The sequence below is a fragment of the Bombus vancouverensis genome, chromosome 7 (assembly GCF_051014615.1).
Source record: "Bombus vancouverensis nearcticus chromosome 7, iyBomVanc1_principal, whole genome shotgun sequence".
Taxonomy (NCBI): domain Eukaryota; kingdom Metazoa; phylum Arthropoda; class Insecta; order Hymenoptera; family Apidae; genus Bombus; species Bombus vancouverensis.
The window spans coordinates 4,675,493-4,697,853 of NC_134917.1; the positions used below are offsets into that span (position 1 = coordinate 4,675,493).

At 38.5% G+C, this 22,361-nt stretch overlaps 2 protein-coding genes across 5 annotated transcripts; one reads left to right on the forward strand and one right to left on the reverse strand.

Moving 5' to 3' along the window:
• Positions 1 to 56: 56 nt before the first annotated feature.
• LOC117161665 (sodium/potassium/calcium exchanger 4) lies at positions 57 to 3,329 on the forward strand. 2 transcript variants are annotated; one of them, XM_076620322.1, is made up of 7 exons: positions 58 to 498; positions 596 to 787; positions 883 to 1,406; positions 1,928 to 2,150; positions 2,266 to 2,442; positions 2,543 to 2,851; positions 2,984 to 3,329. In XM_076620322.1, exons 3-7 carry the CDS (start codon positions 942 to 944, stop codon positions 3,316 to 3,318), a joined length of 1,509 nt encoding a protein of 502 aa, XP_076476437.1. In that variant the 5' UTR covers positions 58 to 498; positions 596 to 787; positions 883 to 941; the 3' UTR covers positions 3,319 to 3,329. The 2 variants fall into 2 exon arrangements, with proteins under 2 accessions (XP_033199255.1, XP_076476437.1); XM_033343364.2 differs by lacking the exon at positions 596 to 787 and having other exon boundaries at positions 57 to 498.
• A 6,793-nt stretch (positions 3,330 to 10,122) lies between these two features.
• On the reverse strand, positions 10,123 to 21,404 carry Hk (potassium voltage-gated channel subfamily A regulatory beta subunit hyperkinetic). 3 transcript variants are annotated; one of them, XM_033343336.2, is made up of 9 exons: positions 19,236 to 21,404; positions 18,324 to 18,517; positions 17,074 to 17,287; positions 16,758 to 16,885; positions 16,444 to 16,650; positions 16,254 to 16,351; positions 16,044 to 16,100; positions 15,694 to 15,903; positions 10,123 to 15,586 (listed from the first exon to the last, which is right to left on the reverse strand). In XM_033343336.2, the coding sequence occupies exons 1-9, from the start codon at positions 19,358 to 19,360 to the stop codon at positions 15,485 to 15,487; spliced, it is 1,335 nt and encodes a 444-aa protein (XP_033199227.1). In that variant the 5' UTR covers positions 19,361 to 21,404; the 3' UTR covers positions 10,123 to 15,484. The 3 variants fall into 3 exon arrangements, with proteins under 3 accessions (XP_033199227.1, XP_033199225.1, XP_033199226.1); XM_033343334.2 differs by having other exon boundaries at positions 18,267 to 18,517; positions 19,236 to 21,401; XM_033343335.2 differs by having other exon boundaries at positions 15,694 to 15,900; positions 18,267 to 18,517; positions 19,236 to 21,400.
• Between the last annotated feature and the right edge of the window lie 957 nt (positions 21,405 to 22,361).

Consider the following 22,361-nt stretch of genomic DNA (forward strand, 5'->3'; position numbering starts at 1 on the left):
CTAGTCGTATGTATAATTAATCATTTTACTGTCATTTCTGACTGAAATATTTTTGCCAATTTATATAGAGAGCAACATGCATATCTTTACATATGTATATGTAAGTCGATGTGGCGAGGTAAGTATATCTTAGTTAAAAAATGTTTAGTTTAATTAAAGAAGCTAACTACTTCGCGCATAGCTGAGCGTATAAAGTGGTTTTAAAATCGGATTTCGTTACTGTTATCGATACTGACGACAACGTCGACGATGGCTAAATAGATAATAACGGCGTTTGAATGAGCTTTAGGAAGGGAGTGTAATCAGTTGAACGTAATGTAACATAAATGCGCAGACTACTTTTCAAAAAGTAGTATTGAGAAACAATATACATAGATCGTAAGAGAACATTCGAAGAGTACATGAAAGACGAGATGAATATATGGTTGTTAAAAAGTTACGCGTGTATCACTGTGCTATCGATATGGTCGCCAGCCTCCTACGCGCTACTTGGAAACGGTAAGTGGTAAATTTACAATTAGAGTAGTTAATTTGATGCATACATATAGTTGTCAATTTGATCGATATACGCGTATAATAGTATACGTTTAAATAGCCTTCTTTGCAACATTCGTCTGTTTGCCTTCTTTACGAACATCGAATCATCAGTGGAACTGGATAGCGCGTAATTCAAAGGGGGAACGATAGAAGAGAGGAATTTTCTGAAAATATCAATTGTCTCGATGTACGCACAAGTTGGCGCGCTCAAATATTCAAAGAGGCATGCGCGTATCAATTCTAGATTAAGGTTTTCAGAGAATTTTACACGACTATATTGTTTGTTATTTCCATTTAAAATATATCCTTTACCTGGAGGGAGAGAAAGAAATTTTTCACTTTTAGAAACGTTCTCGACTTACTTGCCGAATGGAATCGCCGAAGCACGTGACATAAATCAACCGATGCTAATCATTAAAAATAAGGTGGTTGCGAAGCAAGCAACAAGAAGCGATGGACAAGAATCATTCGTATCTCTTAGGATCGAAGAAAAGGAAGAAGAGAAAGAAATTAACTGCACGGATCGTTCTATATTTGATTTTCCCGAGGATTTGTTCACATACAAAGAACGTCGTCACGGGGCCGTAGTGTTGCATACCTTTCTCGGATTATATTGTTTTCTATTGACAGCATTCGTTTGCCATGATTATCTATTACCAGCTATCGACTGCATATGCGTCAGTATGAACATAAGCACCGATGTTGCTGGAGCGACGTTTCTTGCTATGAGCAGTTCCTTCCCCGAATTATTCGTGAATATAATCGGAACGTTTCTAACCGAGTCGGATCTTGGTGTTGGTACTGTTGTCGGTAGCGCCGTATTCGACACGTTTGCAACTCCGGCCTGCGGAGCGTTAACGACTCTTTGCGTAAGTACACGCACATATTTAAAAATATACATATAGTTGAAAATTGTTGTTAGATGATTACGAGAATGAACGATAACTAAAAGTAAAGTGATCCGCTATATGGATGCCAATATGATGTTAACATCTATCGCACAATTTACACGCGATTATGCTCATATCTATATCTTATATATATACATACATATAATATGCGTATACATATACGAAAATAATTTTTGGCGAATGCATTGGCAAATAAATTATCTCACCCATTCAATCTTCTTATAACGATACAGACTTTTAGATAAAAGATGATAAGCATTCTCTTTAAGTATGTATATTTAGATCGATCGTATCGAATACCTATCTCTTTTACTTATCTTCCATTGACCTTGTTAACGTTACACGATTAGTTTTTTCCTGATTATCTTTTTTGTTTCCTATTCACGTGTATCTCTATCCTTGAAGTTTGAAGAATTGAAAGGAAACGGTTGTTTCAAAAAACGCGATTTCTAATTCGTCTTTTATTCTTTTCGACTCAGGCGATACCGTTAGAATGGCGAATATTGTCACGAGACTGTGCAATGTATGTGGTATCTATTGGAGCATTGGTAGCAATAATGTGGGATCGTCGGATTCATTGGTACGAAGCCATGATTTTGATAATGTTGTTGTGCATTTACCTAATCTTGCTCTTTTGTGGCAAAGGTATTTGGCGGTGTTGCGGTAAAATCGCTCCTTCTAATTCTAAATCCGCGGCAAAGTGTAAGTAACATTCTCTTTCTCAACTAATTTCCTTTGTTTGTTTGTCCGTTTTGAGAAAATATTGCGAGTCGAATAAGAGAGATATGAAGTAACAATTCGTTGCGATTAATTATAGTGTCTAACGTTGGAGAGAAGTTGCCTCGTAATGGCTCCTACAAACTGCGCTCTCCAGATGATGTTGTTGCAGTCAATCCTAGCAAGAACGTAGATATTAAAAAATTGGAAAGCCAACAGCGTGATCTCGAAAATGTTCTAGAAAATTTGGACAAATCGCTGGAACGTCCTGTTTCTGGTATGCATGTACATAAGTATCTGTGTATATGTATATGCGAAGCGGATGAGAAGCATAAGCATATTGTATGTATGTATCGTTTCTGTATATTTATTTGCAGAATATTTATTTACTTGGCCAAGGGAACGAACTATGATTGCAAAATGTTGGTTTATGTTTGGTTGGCCATTGAAATTTTTGCTATATGTAACGATACCAGATGTCAGGATCGAACGATTGAAACGCTGGTATCCATTGACATTCATTATGTGCGTGATTTGGATCGGAATATCTTCTTATTTGGTTTCTTGGATGACGACGGTTGTCGGTGATACAATAGATATCCCGGATTCCATTATGGGTCTTACATTTCTAGCCGCTGGTGGAAATATGCCGGAGCTTGCGTCCATCGTGATTTTAGCCAGACAAGGTAAGATTAATTTTTTTTTTATTTCTTTTGTATCAAAATTTCTTGTTTATTTTGTTGTTACATTTGTTACACTTTGATGAATCAAATCACTGATTGGCGATATGAAATATTGAATGTTTCATATACATCTAGGGGACGGAAATATGGCGATGAGCAATACGTTGGGGGCAAATATTCTCGACATTTTACTTTGCTTGGGCTTACCGTGGACAATAAGTTGTCTAATGAAAGGAAAAGACGTGGAGATCGTATCAGGAGCTATATCCTACAGTGTACTTACAACAGTTGTTTGCATAGTAGTTCTTTATACAGTTATAGCATGTTTCAATTTTAAATTAAACAAAAAAGTAGGAATCATATGTCTGATGTTATACACAATATTTTTAATATTTGCCATTCTCGTAGAATTGAACGTTTTCTTTTTTGTAAATTTACCAATGTGTCCTCGTATCGATGAATTATATTGATTGATTTCGCATATTCTGCACAGTTCGTATAATTTGTTTGCCCATTCTCTGTCCTATCAAATTATAATCGTTAAATTTGTTCATCATCTTATTCACCTCGTTAATTTGAGCAATCTTGACAATTTCGACAATCCGATAATCTCCTTAATCTTGTTGATGTAGAAACGCAAATAATTTTCTGAAACCGGAAGTATCTTCTGTATATTATCTAGTGCGGCTTCTTTCACGGTTATCAATGACCTTCTATGTCTCTCAATATTCACGTAGATGATCGAAATTTGTCAGTGGTGATGCTTAAAAATCGAAGATGCGACAGGCAGCTACGAATATCAGTAAAGAATAAAACAAGAGAAGGTCTGTACGAACGAATTGGAAATGATTAATAACAATTATATGTGATGATAAAAATATTTTCGAGAATCAACGAATGACTCTGTTTTTTTTTTTTTCGTCAAATTACGATGAGCGCAAATTGGAGAGCAGCGAACATAATCTGTATAACAGCGTTGCGAATACTGAACTTTCGACCGTTCGCGGGGAGACGCGATCTCGAAGAAGCGCGCAGACGGGAGTCGTAAATTCCCGTTACGATTTGACTAATCGACGCCACGAATCGTTCGATCCCTTATTTCGGTTCAGATAATAAGGGTGGTTGAATGAATATAACGCTGATATTAACAGGTTAATGTATATTTTCAACGATCCAATAACTTCAAGCGATACAAGGCTACGTATGTGGAATGACAAACTACGAATGAGTACGACCTGAGACTCGTTTCGTGTTGATGACTGTGATGATGTATCTTCTGTCGATTGGCTGTCTTCGAGTTATCGATTCTCTTGACTTGATTTCTGACTCTTGCTGTTCCTTGAACTGTGTTTTAACTCGAGCTAGTTTTAGCTGTTACTGATGAGCTTCAACTGTTACTTGAATGTTACTGTGGAACAAGTCTAGAGATCAAGTATAGAGATGAAGTTGAGAGCACAAGTTGACTGTTCTGTAGTCGTGAGAACAAGTATAGAGATGAAGTGACTGCTCTGTAGTTATGAGAACAAGTGAAGTTCGTCCTTGTGTGATCACTGAAGAAAGCTCGGAGTGGGTGTCTTTGTTGTATGAAGAAAGCGGATTCGTTGCTCACACTTTTCGTTAGGAAAGTGAGGGTAACGATCCGCGATGCCCATTGGTTATGACCAACGTTAGGGATGAAGATAGGAGAGCCTCCTACCAACGTGGCTCATGGGCGACATTGTTAATGGGAAAAGCCTGTTTTTTCGTTAGACAAATATCCGCTTTCTCCGTAATTTGTAAGAACCAGGCCGAGGACCTGATGACCAACCGTCGCAGTCTCCTAGCGGTCAGGAGGCTGCACAGGACGGTGGCCATCAAGTTAGTGAGGGGCTTCCGCACCATTTCGGCGGCAGCAGCTGTGGTGCTGGCCGGGTTTCCCCCGTTCGAATTGCAGACCCTGAGGTGTCACGAGATTTATCTCCACACTCGGGGCCAGTCGGGCGGGATGGGCCCGGTGGGCGCCGACGTCAGGGTTCGGCCTCGGCGGGCTTTGCTTGACAGATGGCGCGCCAACCTCGACACGAGAGCGGGTGCGCCGGGGATAAGGGTCCTCGGGGCCGTCCTTCCAAACTGGGACGTTTGGTTGGACGGCGGCGGGCCTCCCCTGACCTATAGGGTGACGCAGGTGCTCACCGGACACGGTTGCTTCGGTGAGTATCTGCACCGAATCGAGAAGGAGGCGACCGCGCGCTGCCACCACTGCGATGCGAGCGTGGATTCAGCGCAGCACACGCTGGAACACTGCCCGGCGTGTAAATTCCTTTACAAGAAATTGGATAACGAATGTCTTGTCGGAGCCGATAATTCTTTTTCGAACTGGACGATGTTAAATGAGAAGTTTGAAATGTGGAGATTGACAGAAGTAACAGAGTTTGGGGACAATAAAGAGTCGCTAGCGACAGTGGCGGAAGACATGGAAGCTCGCGCTAGGAGCAAATGAATTGGCGGAAACCTCTTCGTCCATAGCAGATGTGCAAAAGATGTAAAGCTTCAAATGTACAGAGCACTCGCCTGGTTTTCGTCATTCGTCGGAGGACAATTGAGGGTTCTATAAATTAAATCCTCTCTCTTACTGCGTTGTAGATTAGCAGGCCCCAACGGTTTTGCGGTTGCGGCGTCTAGGATATTCCAGCATTTTTTGTTGAATTGTCAACGCGGACGAACGAATAAGATTTTCCTATACGTATTCTAAACGTAAACCTGAGTAAACCGTGGCACTTTGGAAAAATCGGAGCGTATTTATATAAACTACAGATTATATTTCCTTGAAGTTCGCTTACAAATGTACCAATAATTGGATTTGATTGTATAGGATTTATAGGAGGAATTTAAGAAGTGCTTGGGACGCAGGCAATGTCCTCGCTGGAAAGGATTTTGAACTTATTACTATTGCGATCGGGACTACTGGAAGCTAGACTCGTGGCTTGAAATGGAAAAGTGAGGGTGTCGGGGGGAGGGGGAGGTGGAAAAGGCAATGCAAGAAGACGTTTGTATGTTTTTGAAGCATAAACATCATGACCTAATAGTCTTTGACGCGTAGAATTTAAAAATACAAGTCTTACCTTTAGGAATACCCTGGTTCAAAAGCTATGCGTGTACAAAGTTGAGCGTTTTTAGCGTATTTTACAGATTAGTATGACGCCATGTCGACGGTTATTCATCATCTGATTGATCCGCACAGATGACCGCACAGACTACCGTAACCGGTTGCTTTACGGCGTCCTGAGAATAAAGATTAACTCAAACCTAATGCAATATCCACGATTCAAAATTCGGCCGCAAAGTGGCCGCCACCCACGTGTTTCTGTCTACAACCAGTGACTCTATTCACTGGACGAATCATGGACAGAAGGCAATATGCAGTTAAAGTAATCTGTGAAATACACGATTGTACTGTCAAATTTCTGCACGTATAATTTTTGAACCGCTGAATTTCTAAAATTAAGGCTTCTTTATTTTTTAATAAACCGGCCTTACAAACTATTAAAGTTTTGGATTCTGTACGTCAAAAACTATTAAGTGACACACAAAAAGGTGATAATTGGATAAACTTAAATAAATTGTTAAATTAAACATCGCAAAATTTATTGACGCAAAAATTATTGATATCTTTTTTGTAATCTTGTTGTTTTCGAGGTATTTTGACCTAAAATCAAGTCTCAAGATGTGGAATACTCTGGTTCAAAAGTTATACGTATATCAAGTCAAGCACTTTTAGCGTATTTGACAGGTTACTTTGAAGTCATACGAGCTTCTAGCCATATTTTGATTGGTCGATACTGGTGAGCATCGAAACGTGTTCCATTTCCACTTCCCTTATTGAAAAACACATTGCCTGCGAATTGCTTCCATTAATGTTTGTATGACATCGATTTGATGCACTTTGTAATATCGCCACCACAGAAGTTCGCATAGACGGCATAGCAAAGTCATCGTTGTCAATGCGGCCTTCTCTTCACATCCAGTTCTTTCTCTGTCATCTATTTAGCTTCCTTCTGTATGTATTAATTGAAGTATATAAGAACTACCCAAAGCAAAAAATATATAAGTCCAACTCAACGCTTACTTGATCGCCTTATCCAAAGGCAAGCAGATTTGATCAAGAAATGGGTTAATCGTATTATATTTACATATTGTCTACATTTGACGCCGTTAATGGGACATCGAAATTATTCGGTCCCTGCGGTTCTGAGTCATAAATTTATGTCAGCAATAATCGTCAGCTTCCGAAGTTTGCGCCACTGTTTACTGCTACGTAAAGGACTATTCTCTCGCAACCAAACAAATGACAGCTGCTTCTTTTGAGGCGGTTAAGCTATGTAAATTCTATTTTGTTATAGCCATTATTTTTAAAGAAAACGTAATAAAATAAAAGTTAAAACACGAAGAAACAAAAAACAGAGCAAAACAAAATAAAAAACGCGAAAAAAGAAAAACAAGATAGAAGAAACGCAACGAAACGAAAAAGAATTTGAAGAAAGAACCTGGCTCTAAATACGCAACTAAACTCTTCGAATGCACTGGAATAACTATTACCTGCAGGCAACTTGAAGCATTGTTGAGACGAAAAATTAAACATATTGTGTGTGTAAGGGTTAGAGGGCGTCAAGGACTTAGTGGAGACAAAAGACTGTTGCCAGATGTTAGAAGAATCTAGGCTAGTCGGTTGGCAACCAGCGTGCGTGCAAGACGTTCTTAGAGAGGAATATAGATGTATAACTGTTGCATGGAAATATAGTCAATAATTTGTATTCCCAAATCCTCGAATTTCCTTAACACATATACAAAACATATGCGGTTAGGAGCATTTGATTCACAGCTTCAAAATGGTCGCCAACTACGTGCTTCTATCTATAGCCAGCGACTCTGTTCATTGCACGAATCATGGTTAGAAATCAATATGGCGTCAAAGCAATAATTTTTTTTGTTCCCTAAAGCAAAGTTTAGCTACATCATGGAGAGTTGTCGCCTTCATCGATTCAGAGCATAAAAGAGAATTTAAGAAACTATTCCAAACTTTTCGAATCTCCAGATTTAGGACATTTTCTGGTTCACTGGAGGGATCTATCGCCCAGTGGAATATAAAATCATAAGATAATGGACAAAGAACGACGAAGGGTGGTTGTCTAATTAGGTAGCAACAAAGTGTTGTCTTCTGCGTAACGGCGAACGGACAACATAGATCGAATTGTGTGTTTAAATGCAACTGACTATTCAGACGTGGAACACGTTCTGACATGCTCGCCAAACGCTGTCTGTTGCGTGTCGCATGCGGAAAACGAAACAAGCTGGCATTGCGACACAATATTTAGTATCAGTGTGTATCGTGCAACGTGTCAAATGTACGTAAAACACTCATAAAGCCAAGATCCCACTTCGATGGAGAAAATGCGATGTGCAACATACGGCGTGTAAAACGCCCGTGTAATCTTAGCGTAAGAGTAATCAGGCGTCTTGAATTAACGACAGTGTAGCGCAGTTTGAATTGTATAATTATGAAATATATATATGTCGGATTAACATTAGAATTTAAGGCGCGTAACGATTCTTCGTTTGAATTAGCCATCGTTTTACAAAACAGAGATTATATTTACGCGTATATACAAGATTTTACAAAATATTATGAATGTTGAGTTTAATGAATAATAAGATTAACAAACAATAAGTTTAACTAATGGTTAGATTAGCGAATAATAAGTTTAACGAATAATAAGTTTAACGAATAATGAATTTAATAAACGCTATTAACAATGTTCTTGGGTTCAAACGAATCCACGGTCAACGGGATAATTCTTTACTATGCGTAGAATAATTTTAGACACAAAAATACGATTGCTGAGACGCTCGGTAAACTGCTCGATGTATCACTTTCCAAGGCGATCACACGAATGAATGATCTGATGAAAATCTTTCTCGCTGTACGACTGCATTTGTTTGTTATATGCTCGCTGGAAGCAACGAGAAGGTTCCAATCGCCGTTGCTAGGCGGTTTCTGCCAAAAGTTTGTTGTATACTCTTTGGAAGCATCGAGAAAGTTCCAAACGCCGTTGCTAGGCAGTTTCCGTCTGGAGTTTGATTCTTAATACAACGTGTGTCCCATTATATCGACATCTCCAAAGTACAATCCTATGTGGCCAGGTCCGTTGTTGAGGCCGTATGCCGCCACAACCACATTTCTAGGGAGAACCATACAACCGCTCCACACCTTCGTCAGGCAAAACGTTTATCCCGTGACCGTGGCTACGTTCGGCGACCAGTTGTCACCTCGAACCCAATTTTGCTATCACAAATCTCGAACAATTACAATCAGATCGAATGACAATAATTGCTTAATTACAGCTATGATAAAATCTAAGCTAAAGTATTAGAGGATTTTTCCCAAAATTGCAAAGGGAAGGCTCCGGTTTTTCCTTTCATCTTCGACATATATATATGTAGAATATTGTGGAACTTATATTTTGTACAATATTTTTGGTAATTGTTTACCTCAATGGATGCCACGCCTATGATCTTGATCTTCACATATGTTAAAGAAATGATTTTGAGTAACTTTTTTTTTAATAATTAATCGGCTGCCTCGTACAGTTTCCAAGATATTTACAAAAAACTATTACTACTACTTCATTGAATCTTGGTTACACGTCCGTAGCAGTGTATGTGTCAATATATCAAATGTGATATATTGACATCATGCATGCTATACTGACAACGTGGGTTATGGCCAGCTTCTTCACAACGGCTGGATTGATCAGTATGTATCTTCATTTTTGATGTAGATTTTAATAGCGGCTGCCAATGCATATGATATTTGTGCGTTCAAAAGATCTTTTTGCATTGCTTGTTCTTCGTTCCGAACAACCTATTCCACTTACTGTTTACAGCTGAGAGAACCTCAGCATCAGTTGTTTGAAAAAAATCGCCCGTTATAAAGATTGTTTGCAGGCCACCGTGATGTAGTATAGGCAAGATTCAATATAATAGTAACAACAGCTTTTTGCAAATATGTCGGAAATTGTAGAAAACCATCGATTAAGTTATTAAGAAAAGTTATTCGGAATCATGTCCTTAACAACGTGTATGAAAATCAAGATCATCGGCATGGTGTTTCTTAAGGTAAATAATTAATATATATAATATATATAATATATTTAATTATATATTTAATAAAGAATAATTTATTCTTGTACTCGAGGTATGTAAATTAATTTCATGACAGAAAATAATTAGGCAATGAATCAAGCAATGGATTAATTTAATCGAATCTGCCTTACATAATCATTTCTTTGGTTTCTATTCTAAAACCGTCTTTCATTTGCTCAAAGTATTTCTGTTTCTTAAAGGTATCATAAACTATTTCATTGGCTACTATTTGCAATTTACACTTTGCACTGGCTCCTTTGCTCATCTCTCCTCCGTCTCTTTCTCCTTTTTTCTCCTCTGTACCTTTTTTGGCCATTTCATTAGTATTTCTTCCACTCTCAGGCTTGTTCTACAAATTTCTTCATACATCTTCCAGTGTTTAAATGTCCCATTTGCTGGTTTCACAAAATAAACACCTGTTTTCTTCTTCAACTCAATCAAAATCTACATGAGTTCTTCAAGCTGCCGCGCTTTACTCTTGCCAATATCTTTTGTTTCCTCTTCTTTTTCTACGTTAGATATTTTCGTAAACTTTCTGTCGTTATTCTTCTGTATTTCCTATTATATCTAGGTAAATCGTTATATTCTGTTCCATTGTTTCTGTCTTTTTACACCTTTTTCCTCTTCCTTAGGATCTCTCCTACGTCCATTCCTTTCTTCTATAATTGTTCTACTTCTTCTTCGCTGTACCCGCATTCTTCGAAGTGTCCTAACCTTTCTTTGAGTCTTTTACTACCTCCTTTCTTCCTCTTTTTTTCAGAAAGGATGTTTCTTTTTTTTTAGGAAGACTTTTTGCTACATTCTCCTGTATTTTTCTGTCTTTTCGTCCAAACCTTCCTTTTCAATCCTTTCAAGTTCTGTTTCTTCTGTCCTATACGCCAGAACCCCTACTACGAGACTGTTAAATATCTTCATTCTCCTCTTGTGATCATCCCTAAAAAGCCTCTCTTCAATTTTCCTCAAAATTGCCTCATGATTATGTTAGCCTTCCTTGCGAAATTTCTAACACGTTCATTGACTTTAAGTACATATCCTAAGTATTTAAACTGCTTAATCTCTCTTTCTAAAGACTACGATCTCCGATTTATCCGCTTTCAAGACCAGCTCTTTTTTTTATCCAATTTACTTTACAAAGTACTTAACAAGTTTTCTTATTCCTTACTGTATTATATGAATATTATAACGTAGCATGGCAGATGAAGAAGGTAACGAGACAAAGGAGGATGCAATGAAATAATGCATAGGGTAACGTGTTTCTTTTATTTATAATTCTTTCAAAATAGTCCCCTAAATACTTGATACATTGCTTAGAACGTTCGTATAAGATTTCGAAAGACTTTGAGAAAATGTTCCGTCTTATGAAAATGTGTGTGTGTGTGTGTGTATTTTACATTTTTTGGAGCATTAAATTATTTATTGAATGAAACGCCGCGCTGTTTTTTCCATTTCACAAATTTACGATCGTGGTTTCGGGAAAAGAAGAAGGAAGTCGGTAGAAGAAGATAGAAGGTAGATCGAAGATCACAAGATAGTGATCGGAGTAATGATCAAACCCCTTTTGGCCCCTATAATTTTAGGGTTTTCGTCGTTGAGAAATACGTTGAGAAAATATGTATACCCGCGGAGGACAAGTTATATACATTATATGTGACTGGTAATGCCATCTAGATGAAATTTTCGTGCATATTATTTCTTTATTGACAAAATAGTTGACCAAAAAGTACGTTCGTATTGAACACTTTTATTCGAATTCGATCTCATTGTATTTCGACGGTTGTATCATAAATTAATATAGAAATATAGATAGGTAGATGCGTACTCGTATTATCGACAATTTAAAAAGATGCTACAGCTTCGCAAGAGCGGTTATTCTTTTTTCGTGTCAGTACTTAGAATTATGCAACACGCACATGACACAGTTATACGAATATTGCCTACATATACACGTGTCCTATTCAGCTTCGATTGTTTAATCGACTGTCGCGATTCTATGTACGTAGTCGGGTTCGATTCAATTTGATGCGATTCGATTCGATTATGTATTCGTGGCCATTCTTACTGATCGTCGATTAAATCAACTTACGAACTCCATCCATAATAGTAAATGGAAGACCAATCGATTTAATCACAGTCCGATCGATTTTTCGTTGGGATTAATACAATTCTTTATGCTTTCGCGATTTCTGATTAAACAATAACAATTAGCCGCGTAAACGAAGATAATTCGATAATGTGTATACTATTTGACTGGATAAGATAACCAATGACCGACTATGTACACTATATAGTGTATACATGCAAGTATATATATGACAATCATGCGCATAAAATTCGTTTCGAATATTCGCATCTTTGATCGTCGATAACGGGTCAATGATAATGACGGTATTGTAATTGTCCTACCGATTTCTCGTACACATTTCCTACCTATCTATCTACAAGGCGCGTGAATAAAATTTTTAAAATCTTACATTTTAAACGAGTAACAATCTCGGACACAATCTCTCTTAATTCGTTCAATGAACGAACGAAATAACGAACGAACAATCTTGATTCGAACGTAACGCGATCAAGCGATGAAAAACATCCGCAAAGGATCAAGATTGTCTATTCATTGAACATTTTCCATTTGACTCGTAATTAATCGTATCATCGCCGTTTCTGTATCGCTTCTACTCTCCGACCTCTTTCTTTACCTATCCTTCCTTTTTCTTCTCTTCCCCTACTTTCTTTGCCTCCCAGCCCTGTCCATACCTAATCGTTCTTTCATTGCTAATCGACCTGCTCTCTCTTCAAATCATATCGACTATCATCGATTATACGGAGGATTGTTTTGTTCGCGCGGAACACAGTTGAGGCATTTCATATATTTTAACGATCATTCGTATCATGGCTCGTCATTTGATTCACGACAAAACGCTCGACGTTTTGGCAGTTTGATATCTTCCTATCGACTCAAGTTTTTCCAACTTTTTGAATTGTCCCAAAAAGTCGCGTAACCGCGTTTTAGTTTGCCTAGATGCCGTGTCTTCGAGATCACGGCGAATCAAATATATGTACATACTTGCACGCTTCTGTACACATTTGTTCGTATTATCGAGTTATTATATATATATATATATATATATTATATAACAATATATTACGCTTCGATAAAAACTTTCGTGGAAAATATAGATCGTAACCTGGATGAAAAATCGCTAAATAATTAGCGTAATCGGCAAAAGCGTAGCCAGCACTGCGATCGGTGTTCGATCATTATCATTTTAATTACCGATAGCTAATCGCGCAGCTACCTAACCGACCCCATCAACGAGTTTGCTGTCTTATTCCCTGTTATCCGAATGTATAATATAAGTACTTATATTCGAATATACTTATATACCTACTTATTATATATTCGAATGCACACCAGGGATCAAAGAGTCACTAAATAGCAACGTAGTCGTAACAGTTAATTATGATTTACATATATACAATCGGCAACGGTTGATAATTTCTGTAATATCACCGTCCCTATATTTGTCCCGAAGTTTGATCGCTTATTCGAATTTCATTGGAATTTCATTGAACTGTCTCTAATCTTCTCTCCTCTCTCTCCTTGTCATGTCATGTTTCGCTTCCGCTGTTTATTTAATGATATTCTCACAGTTATTTTCTGCCCATATACACGAAATGGTATATGCGGAATGGTAAGGTAAATACACATGGATCGTTCGTCTTCAGGAATATTCAACATTGGTCGGTACGTGACCGATATTATTTGCAAATGATCTTACTAGTTCTACGAGGCTTTGCGCCTGTCGCGCCGTTAGGACGGTTTTTATTCGGAAAACTAAATGCAAGAAAAGAATATTGCTCTAACATCCTTGCAGGAGATAGCAGATAGTCGAACGAATCCAACGAAATAAGCGTATAGCGGAAATATTCTTGTACCGTGATTTTTCTGCGCGTATCTATAAACCCATTGAAACCTTTTTCCTCGCGTCACACGCATTCTCTTTTTTCGTTTTATATCACATAATTTCACTTATCGCGCTTGCCCGATTTCGTCCTTTCATACCCCTATCTATCTAAGTATATACATACTTATCTAACTATTTACCTTAACTATCTACGACTACTTATTTATAGACTACCCGTCTATGTCATTTACCTATCCTACATAGCTACTTGGCTATGGTTTGGGGTAGTTAACTAGCAGAATGGCTAGTTAGCTGACCGGAGCTAGCTGTCCACCTGTGATTACGAATGGTATACGCACGTTCGAGAATTAAATCAATCGTATAATCAACCACACGAAAATTATCTCGCACGAACGTAGATATTATAGCATGAGAACGTACGTGCGTAGCTGTATATGTATATGCGTGTGAATTCCGACCAGTTTCACATTGTATTTTCTTATATTGGTTTGCCTTGTATACACGGATAAAGGAATAAAGCCGTGGAAGGATGAGAAACGATTCAATATTGACAGTTTGCGATCTCAATAGAGATGACTATTCGCTTACTGTCAATCCCAACGGCTACAATGCTTTATTAAATATTCTCAGATAAATTGTAGGAAAAATATGGCAAACGAAGAAAAGAAATTCTTTGAAGCTGAAAAAAGTAACCACAAGCATCCATCTTGTCATCTTACACAGCTGTAATAAAGACATTATGATATTCTATCTAATTTACGAATGAACACCTGGCATAGTGAATCATGGGTAGAGATTCAAGTCGTACATTTATAGAAAACTTGTATTCGACCGCTTTTTTTCGAAACGAAAGAAGTGTACGCAAAAAAGTTTTCCAGTTATCTTCAACCTCTCTTTTCCGCATTTAAATGTCTCTATTCCAAGAAGATTGCAAAGAGGGTAATCGTACAGCTGCATCAAAGATGTGTGAAAACCGTGTCTGTAATTTATTCGTGAACATTTATCGTGAAATATCGAACGTAACCGCGATCGTAATCGCAATCGCAATCGTAATGGTAATTGTAACCGTGACTGTGACCGTAACCGTAACCGTAACCGTAACCGTAACCGTAACCGTAACCGTAACCGTAACTGTAATCGTAACCGTAACCGTAACCGTAACCGTAATAGTATTGTCGTCGATTCATTTTCACGTGAATATATTCGTGCCGGACACCTAGAACGTGCAGCAGATGCCCTATTCGAATGTTTCTTTCTCGTTTAATCTTGTGTGATCTCGCTTGGCATCATTTCATTCATTTTAGTTCATCTTAGAATTCGGTTTTAATCGATCCAATTTTACCCGGCCAAGATCAGGCTGTGCATAAATTTACGTACACGTACTAATGTGACTTCATTGTATTTCGCAGAATGGTAGCTTGCCGGTTAACTCTTTCGTCTGCTCTTGATCTTGGCTATTAGCACCTTCGCTTTTTGGGCTGCCTCCATCTTCTAAGGAGCCCCCACCATTTCCGTGGGGGCAAATTGATTGTCATCTGAGCGCCAATGTCGAAATCATCGGAGGTCGCGACGGTTTGTTATCAAGAATTCTTTCAATTTCGTTCATTATATTGGCGTTCAATTTTGGAATTAGCTGAAATCACGCATCGTTTATAATAATCACCCGCTCGTTTCGTTCGCGACTATCGAAATCGAGATACGAAATACGAATGTTTAATTTCACCAATAAGAAATAATTACCTGTAAACTTTGAAGACTCTCGTACAGTTGATCTATGTTTGATGCACCGAGTAGAAGGCACTGAACACTTTCATTCTTTAAAGACCACGCGATGGCCAACTGTCCGAAAGAGCAACCGAGTCGTTCGGCGAGTGCACACACATCTCGCAGTTTATCCGAATATTTTCGCGTTTCGTCATCGGCTGACTTTTCCTTCCAGCCATATTCCTGCTGAAACAAAGACAGAAAAGAACACGATAACGTAACGTACGTTCACACATAACGTTCGTTTATTCCCTTAACTTTTACGTATGCTTATGTGCGTGGAAATACGGCATAGCCTATCACGATATGCGAATTCGACTACGTACTTCTTTATACAAAGATTGCGTTTCGTCTTCGGTCCAACTGAATGACGAATATTTATTCTGAAATGAAAAGGTAAACATTGCAAGCATTATTATTTTGCTAGCGCTACAGATATTTTGAGGCCGACAGCTACCAGCTTCCTCAATTATTTTATCAATAATTCTATATATTCTATGAAATATAACGAAAATTTTCTTTCCGCATAATATTACCTTATACGAAGATCTCGATAAAAAAGATACACCACAGTCGTCTGGTTTCGAAGAAACCATGCCGATCGTAACCGTGGACCACGCCATCAGACCAACACCTACGATTTACAAACGACTTTTTTGAATGTTGTTAAGGAATATGCATACAGTATACTATGTCGAGTAAATAGGACGTTTCGCGATTAAATACCGATTTTATTGTATAACTCTGGCATATAAAGTTCTGGTTTTTCTCTATAAAATAGATGATATTCGGCTTGTTCCACGATTGGTGTGACACAATTAAATTGACGGCAATTCGTGTAAGCTTCCATAATTTCGACAGGGGTCCAACGAGACGTTCCCCAATACATTACCCATCCTTTACTTATCACGTAGTTCATTGCACGTACTATTTCTGAAAGAAGAAAATAAGAAGCGAATAAGAACGTGATCGTAAGTGTCGATCGTTTCAATTATTTTTAATAGCGTATTTTAATTGTACCAGAGAAGCAAGAAACGAACCTTCCATAGGACACATAGGATCTACTTTGTGAATCATTACAATATCGATGTACGATAATTGTAACCTGACTAAAGATGCTTGTACCGATTCGATTATGTGTTTTCGTGACAATCCACGTCCCTCTGCCCTGCGATGATCAAATTTCATAACGTCATACATCCGATTTACATATCTACGTCGTACTGTTTGCCAATTTTTCTATTTCTAATTTATCAATTTTGATCACCATTTTTTGAAATGTAGCAATTCTCCCGAATCAGTATTTATCATTTTTATTATGCATTTAGAAGTTAGATCAATTCGATCGATACTCACTTCGTGTTCCAATATATTTTAGTGGTAACGACATAACTTGAACGATTCCAAGCACGTCGTAATAAAATTCGTCCAAATTGAATTTCTGCTCTATGACCGCTATGAGCTTCGCTCAGATCGAACACATTTATTCCACTGTCATAGGCGAGGGCAACTACAGCTTCAGCTGTTTCCTCATTACTGCAACCTCCTATTCCGAAAGTTGTCCATGTACCTACGTGTATAAAGCAATTTTGTTAACTCTCTTGTCTCGATTAGGTGCATATTAATTTAATTTTTTCACCGTTTTCAATAGACAAATACGATGCTGCAACATTTCCACCTTTACATCTATCGTTATTTTTATTTAAGAACCTCAATATATGGTCCGACAATCGATCCCTAAACCTTTATTACGCATCACGTATACCTATTTATCTTTTTCCCTCCTACCACCACCAACATCATTATCATCATCATCGTTCCGAATCATTGGCTCTCACACGCGGCAATTTTTCCTTTTCTCTTCATTCTTTTTCATTCCCTTTTTTCTCTGTTCATTCGCCTGAGATTTTGATAGCTCATAACCTCAGAAACACTTACGCAGTCTGAATATAATAATTTATAGAAATATCTTCGATCAAATCTCTCCAGAAACATTTATAATTTTGGGAAATATTTCCAATTACAACGACGACGACTCCAACCACGACGACCACAATGACGATCACGATGACAATGAACACGACAAGCACAATTGTCACAACAAAAACAGCAATAAATATAAGAAGTTATCTGGATATGGATATTATTGTTATATTACGCGTCTTCCTATATTACTTTGTTCGCTAATTATTTACATTGCATCTTACTAGAAAAACGTACGTGAAAAGCGTGCATGCCCACGTTGGTGGATATAAAGATTGCATCGACAAGATTTACTAGGCGAAGCAAAAGAAACAAGAATAATAACTACAAATGTGTGGAACAGACAAAAGGAACGGCGAGTGGCACTGTCTATGGATTGAGAAAAGATATAGTTTTCATCGTTTACTGTACAATACCTATAGTCTAAAAAAATATAGCCAACATAATACTACTGACAAGCTATCTGAAAAAGGAGTATAGTAAAGCATACATTGAGATGGAATAAAACGGGTGGGTAATCGCGATTCTGTTCGTTTCTACGAAAGTTGGGAAAACATTCAGCGTACCTAATCCAACATTGGAAACACGTAGACCGCTTTTGCCCAAGTTGCGGTAGCGAATACCTGGCGAAGGATGCTGTAAGCGCTGCGCTTGTGCGGCAATGCAGTTAGTCAGTAGCTGTTCCTTCGTTCCAGTGGTATTACTGCAATGTACACCAGAGTCCACAGCATTGCCACCGCCGCCACCGCCGCCACCGCCGCCACCGCCGCCGTTGAACTCTTCCATGCAATCCAAACTCGCTATAGGTGCACGGCAGCTGCGCGTATAAAGTATAGGTACAGAGTAAGTATTAATAGGACACGATCGATCGAATGTTCGATACAACCACATAAACATTTACAACTAGGAATTCGTAACATGCCAGTCTATGTGAAACATTACTCGCTTGTTATTTACTTAAAATTCAAAATTAGCGGACTGCGGAAAATTGGAAAAACATTCCAGATAGTGTATATATTACGTTTCACTGTGTTGTTAAGCAGCTATATTATTGCAACGAGTCGATTACATATTAGCTATGTAACTGATTTTGCCACTTCGATTATGTAAGAAATTTTTCGTCGCACATGTTGCGATGTATCTTTCTCTTGGTAACATGTTTCTGGTACCGAAGAGCAAAAGAAATACTTTGAAAACATTCGATCATTATCGCGTGTGTCCTTATATGAATGTGTGTAGAAACGCGGAAAATATGATATAGAAACAAGTATACAACAACAAATATGATAGAAGCAAGATAATGTTTGTCGAGATGTTTTGTTATAGCAGTCGTTGTTAGTTTGTTATACTATTCGTTTATCTTAATCTTGTTGAATTTGGTAATATGAAATTTGCATGTGCAGGTACGCATACAGATTCGACGCGGCGTGGTGAAAATAGCAGGAGAATACGAAGAAGAATCGAACGTGACGCGGATGGAAACAGGAGAAAAGGACGAGGAGGAATGGTACATCATCGATCAAGAATTCACTCACCGATAAATAGTTGGCAGTGGATAGTAGTCATCATCCTCCATACTACTATTCGTATTTGCATTGTTATTTGTATCATTTCCCGCCGTGGATGTATTGCCGAGATTACACAACATTAAACGAGACATTGTTGTATATCTTCGATATATATGTATATATGTATGTATGATAGAAGCGGAAGATGTTTCAAGAGAACGGAAATTGCGAAGAGATGCAAAGAGAAGGCGGTAAGATTAAATCTAGATCGGACAAATACGAGTGTGCTTGTTCATTTGAGCCCCGAGAAAAATGTGAGTAACTTCATAATAATTTCATTCGCATTTCAAATTCGATATTAATTTTCTTTCGACGATTTTCATTCACATTATTTTCTGTTCCTAATCCTAGTTCTAGTGCGATGATTGCAAATTTCGCTTCGGAAATAAAGAATAATATTCTTATTGTGAATGTGACAGATTCGATTGAAATTCTAACAGAATGAAATCGAGATAAGTCGCGAATATCTCGAGTATCACTGTATCATTGATCCATGATTTGGTTCATCAAACGATCCCAATCGATTTGACGAATCGTTCTATATTTTCAAGTCACAGCATTTGATATATGTATTTATTGCGCATATACGTTATATAGGCACTAGTTTTTCTTTACTTAAGTTATTTAGGCACCACAGTAAAGAACATAAGGAAGTACTGTTCGCAACTAGTCACGTGATATCGAAATATTCTGCAAAATCCTTTTTTGGTTTTACCTGGTTCGATCAGAATATTGTTCAAACACTATGACACGGAATATTTATTTTAAAAACTACACGTAATTACGTAAAAACGAACGGTGGTCGATATGAGTATCGATATGTGGTACGATTGCTGGCGTGGCGCGGTGAGAGAGGTAGGGCGCGATGATTATTAAACTCCAGACCGGACACTAACAACGCCGGACACTAAAAATCCACTTTTTGCGGATTATCCACTGGTCCAACTGGTAACTTTGTAATATATCAAGCTGATACAAGGTTAATACGACGAAATCTCATTCAGCGATTCCAAACTCATTCTCTATCATAATGTAATTCTGTACTATATTGCTTCGGACTCTGCTTTCTTTTCCAATTCAGACTTGAACTTCCGTGACGTTTGTTGTCAAATTCGAGTCTTGATCTTGATTTTACTCTCGATCCAATTTTTGATCTCAATTCTCTCTCTTTCTCCCTCTCATTTAAAAGTTGTGCGCCAATTCCAGATTAATCTTCGTTGTCAGTCGCGTGTAGGTAAAAACATTCGGCGCTAACTATCCTTATGATCCTCGTTCCGATTTCTCTTTCAAATAGGACTTGCCTTCCGCGATGTTTCTGTCGAAATACCCGTCTCTGGATAATCGATTTTGCGTTGCGATTTACGGTGAGACTGACGAAACATTTGTTAAGAAGAGCAATAAAGAGGAGAACGTTGGAAAACTGAAAACACCGAAACGTAGAACAAAAAATTTATGAAAATGTTAGGATCCTATTGTAGAAACGGCGAGTGTTATGCCTTCTACGTGGTAAGCAACACTGCATAACTTCGATGCACTGTGCTCCCTCCTTTACAGCAGAACCTACGAGCGTGCGTGCTGTCCCGTCTCTCTTCCACTACGGGTATCTTGGTGGTTTAATGCGCGTGTGCGCGCGTGCCCGCGCTCGCGCACCGTGTTTCCTACCACGCCGCGTACACCTAATCCCTACCGTTCTTCCTCGTCTCTTCTCACAGGGGGTTGCGGTTGTTTTCAGAGCGCATGACGTTACCGTCGTCGCATTCAACGCATTCAGCGCATTCGCCGCATTTGCCGCATCGAGCCTCTCCTGAAATTGTATTTCTCGCCCGTCCACCCTTTGTCTCATGCTCCGAACTAGGATCATCTAATCGCTTGCTCTATTCTTCTTCTTTAAGTCATCTTCTTTTCCTAGTTTCATCCTTCCGTCTTTCTTTTTTCTCTTCTTGAGTTCATTCGCAAATCAATCGATTTATCCTTTCCTTCTTCTTCCCTTTCTCACTCTCTCTATCTCTCTTTCTTTCTCTCTTTCGAATAAGTTGAATTCGTTATCACTAAATCCTTGTCAGACGCACTGACTATGATCTCGTTTTACGTTTTCGTTTTTTTCGATACAACACGAAACGTATATGGGTACATAGATATGTACACATGTACAAATATCGTATGCGAATATAAATAGGTAAATCGAAACTGTGCATGAAATGCTCAAATGATCGGTAGCATTAATTGTTCGGTCAATTATTAAGGGTACAAGAATTCACCGGTATAAAATGTAGCGATAACTGTCTCTGCGACAACGCCGCATTGCAGATCCGGCGTGGTGACGTGCAGCTGACCCCTTCCTGAACCGTTTATGGTCGCCCACGTTGTTCGACCTACCGACCTAATACGCGCTCGACCTACTGCCATCCAATACAGCATAGATCCACTGCTTAGTACATACATACTTACTTACTTGAATGCGTTTCACCTACTGTTTCACGTGTTTGGTACACACGTCGCGCTGCGATTGCATGCGTGCGCTTGCATAAATACACATCGTATAAATGGAATATCGTATTGCTCTCTACATGATTCACTGAACCTCATAGTACAGTTCTCAATTAGTTTTTGTATACGTAGATTATGTATTCGAGGAAGGGTGATCAACACGCTAAACTCGAAATGCTAGAAACATGTAAACATTGCGTATCGCCTAAACTTTGTTCGAATCTCATTCCAAGCAATGAGAGTAGTCCGATCTTTCAAAAAGCACAAAGCGATCTTTATTGTTCTACTTACCTGTTAAAATTCTGCAACGTGTTCCGACGCGTTTCTGCTCCTTGCTGAAGCGAATCTGCGCCGCGTGACGGCTGTCTGCTCTTCTCGGATTCGCAGATCGACTCTTTCGTTGAAATCGTGCCAAAGGTCTCGGAGACATTGATTACAATCGCCGACACACGGATACGTTATAGTCGCAGAAAGAATCGTAACGCAACGTGTAACTTTTCAATTATCGATACGATGCATTCGCTAGCCGAACCATTGTCAATCGAAAAATCGGTAAGAAGGAACCGAGCAGTTGTTCGGTGTGTTTCGCGATAGGATTAAAACGAA

What these genes read in the sequence shown, in the direction of transcription:
- LOC117161665 (XM_033343364.2), top strand. Translation starts at nt 402, where the DNA reads ATGAAAGACGAGATGAATATATGGTTGTTAAAAAGTTACGCGTGTATC. An exon ending in CTACGCGCTACTTGGAAACG is followed by an intron (nt 499 to 882) that starts GTAAGTGGTAAA and finishes TTTCACTTTTAG; the next exon opens with AAACGTTCTCGACTTACTTG. An exon ending in GCTGGAACGTCCTGTTTCTG is followed by an intron (nt 2,443 to 2,542) that starts GTATGCATGTAC and finishes ATTTATTTGCAG; the next exon opens with AATATTTATTTACTTGGCCA.
- Hk (XM_033343334.2), bottom strand. Translation starts at nt 19,360, where the DNA reads ATGTCTCGTTTAATGTTGTGTAATCTCGGCAATACATCCACGGCGGGA. An exon ending in CCACTGCCAACTATTTATCG is followed by an intron (nt 18,518 to 19,235) that starts GTGAGTGAATTC and finishes TTATACGCGCAG; the next exon opens with CTGCCGTGCACCTATAGCGA. An exon ending in CGCAATCTTTGTATAAAGAA is followed by an intron (nt 15,904 to 16,043) that starts GTACGTAGTCGA and finishes TCTTTGTTTCAG; the next exon opens with CAGGAATATGGCTGGAAGGA.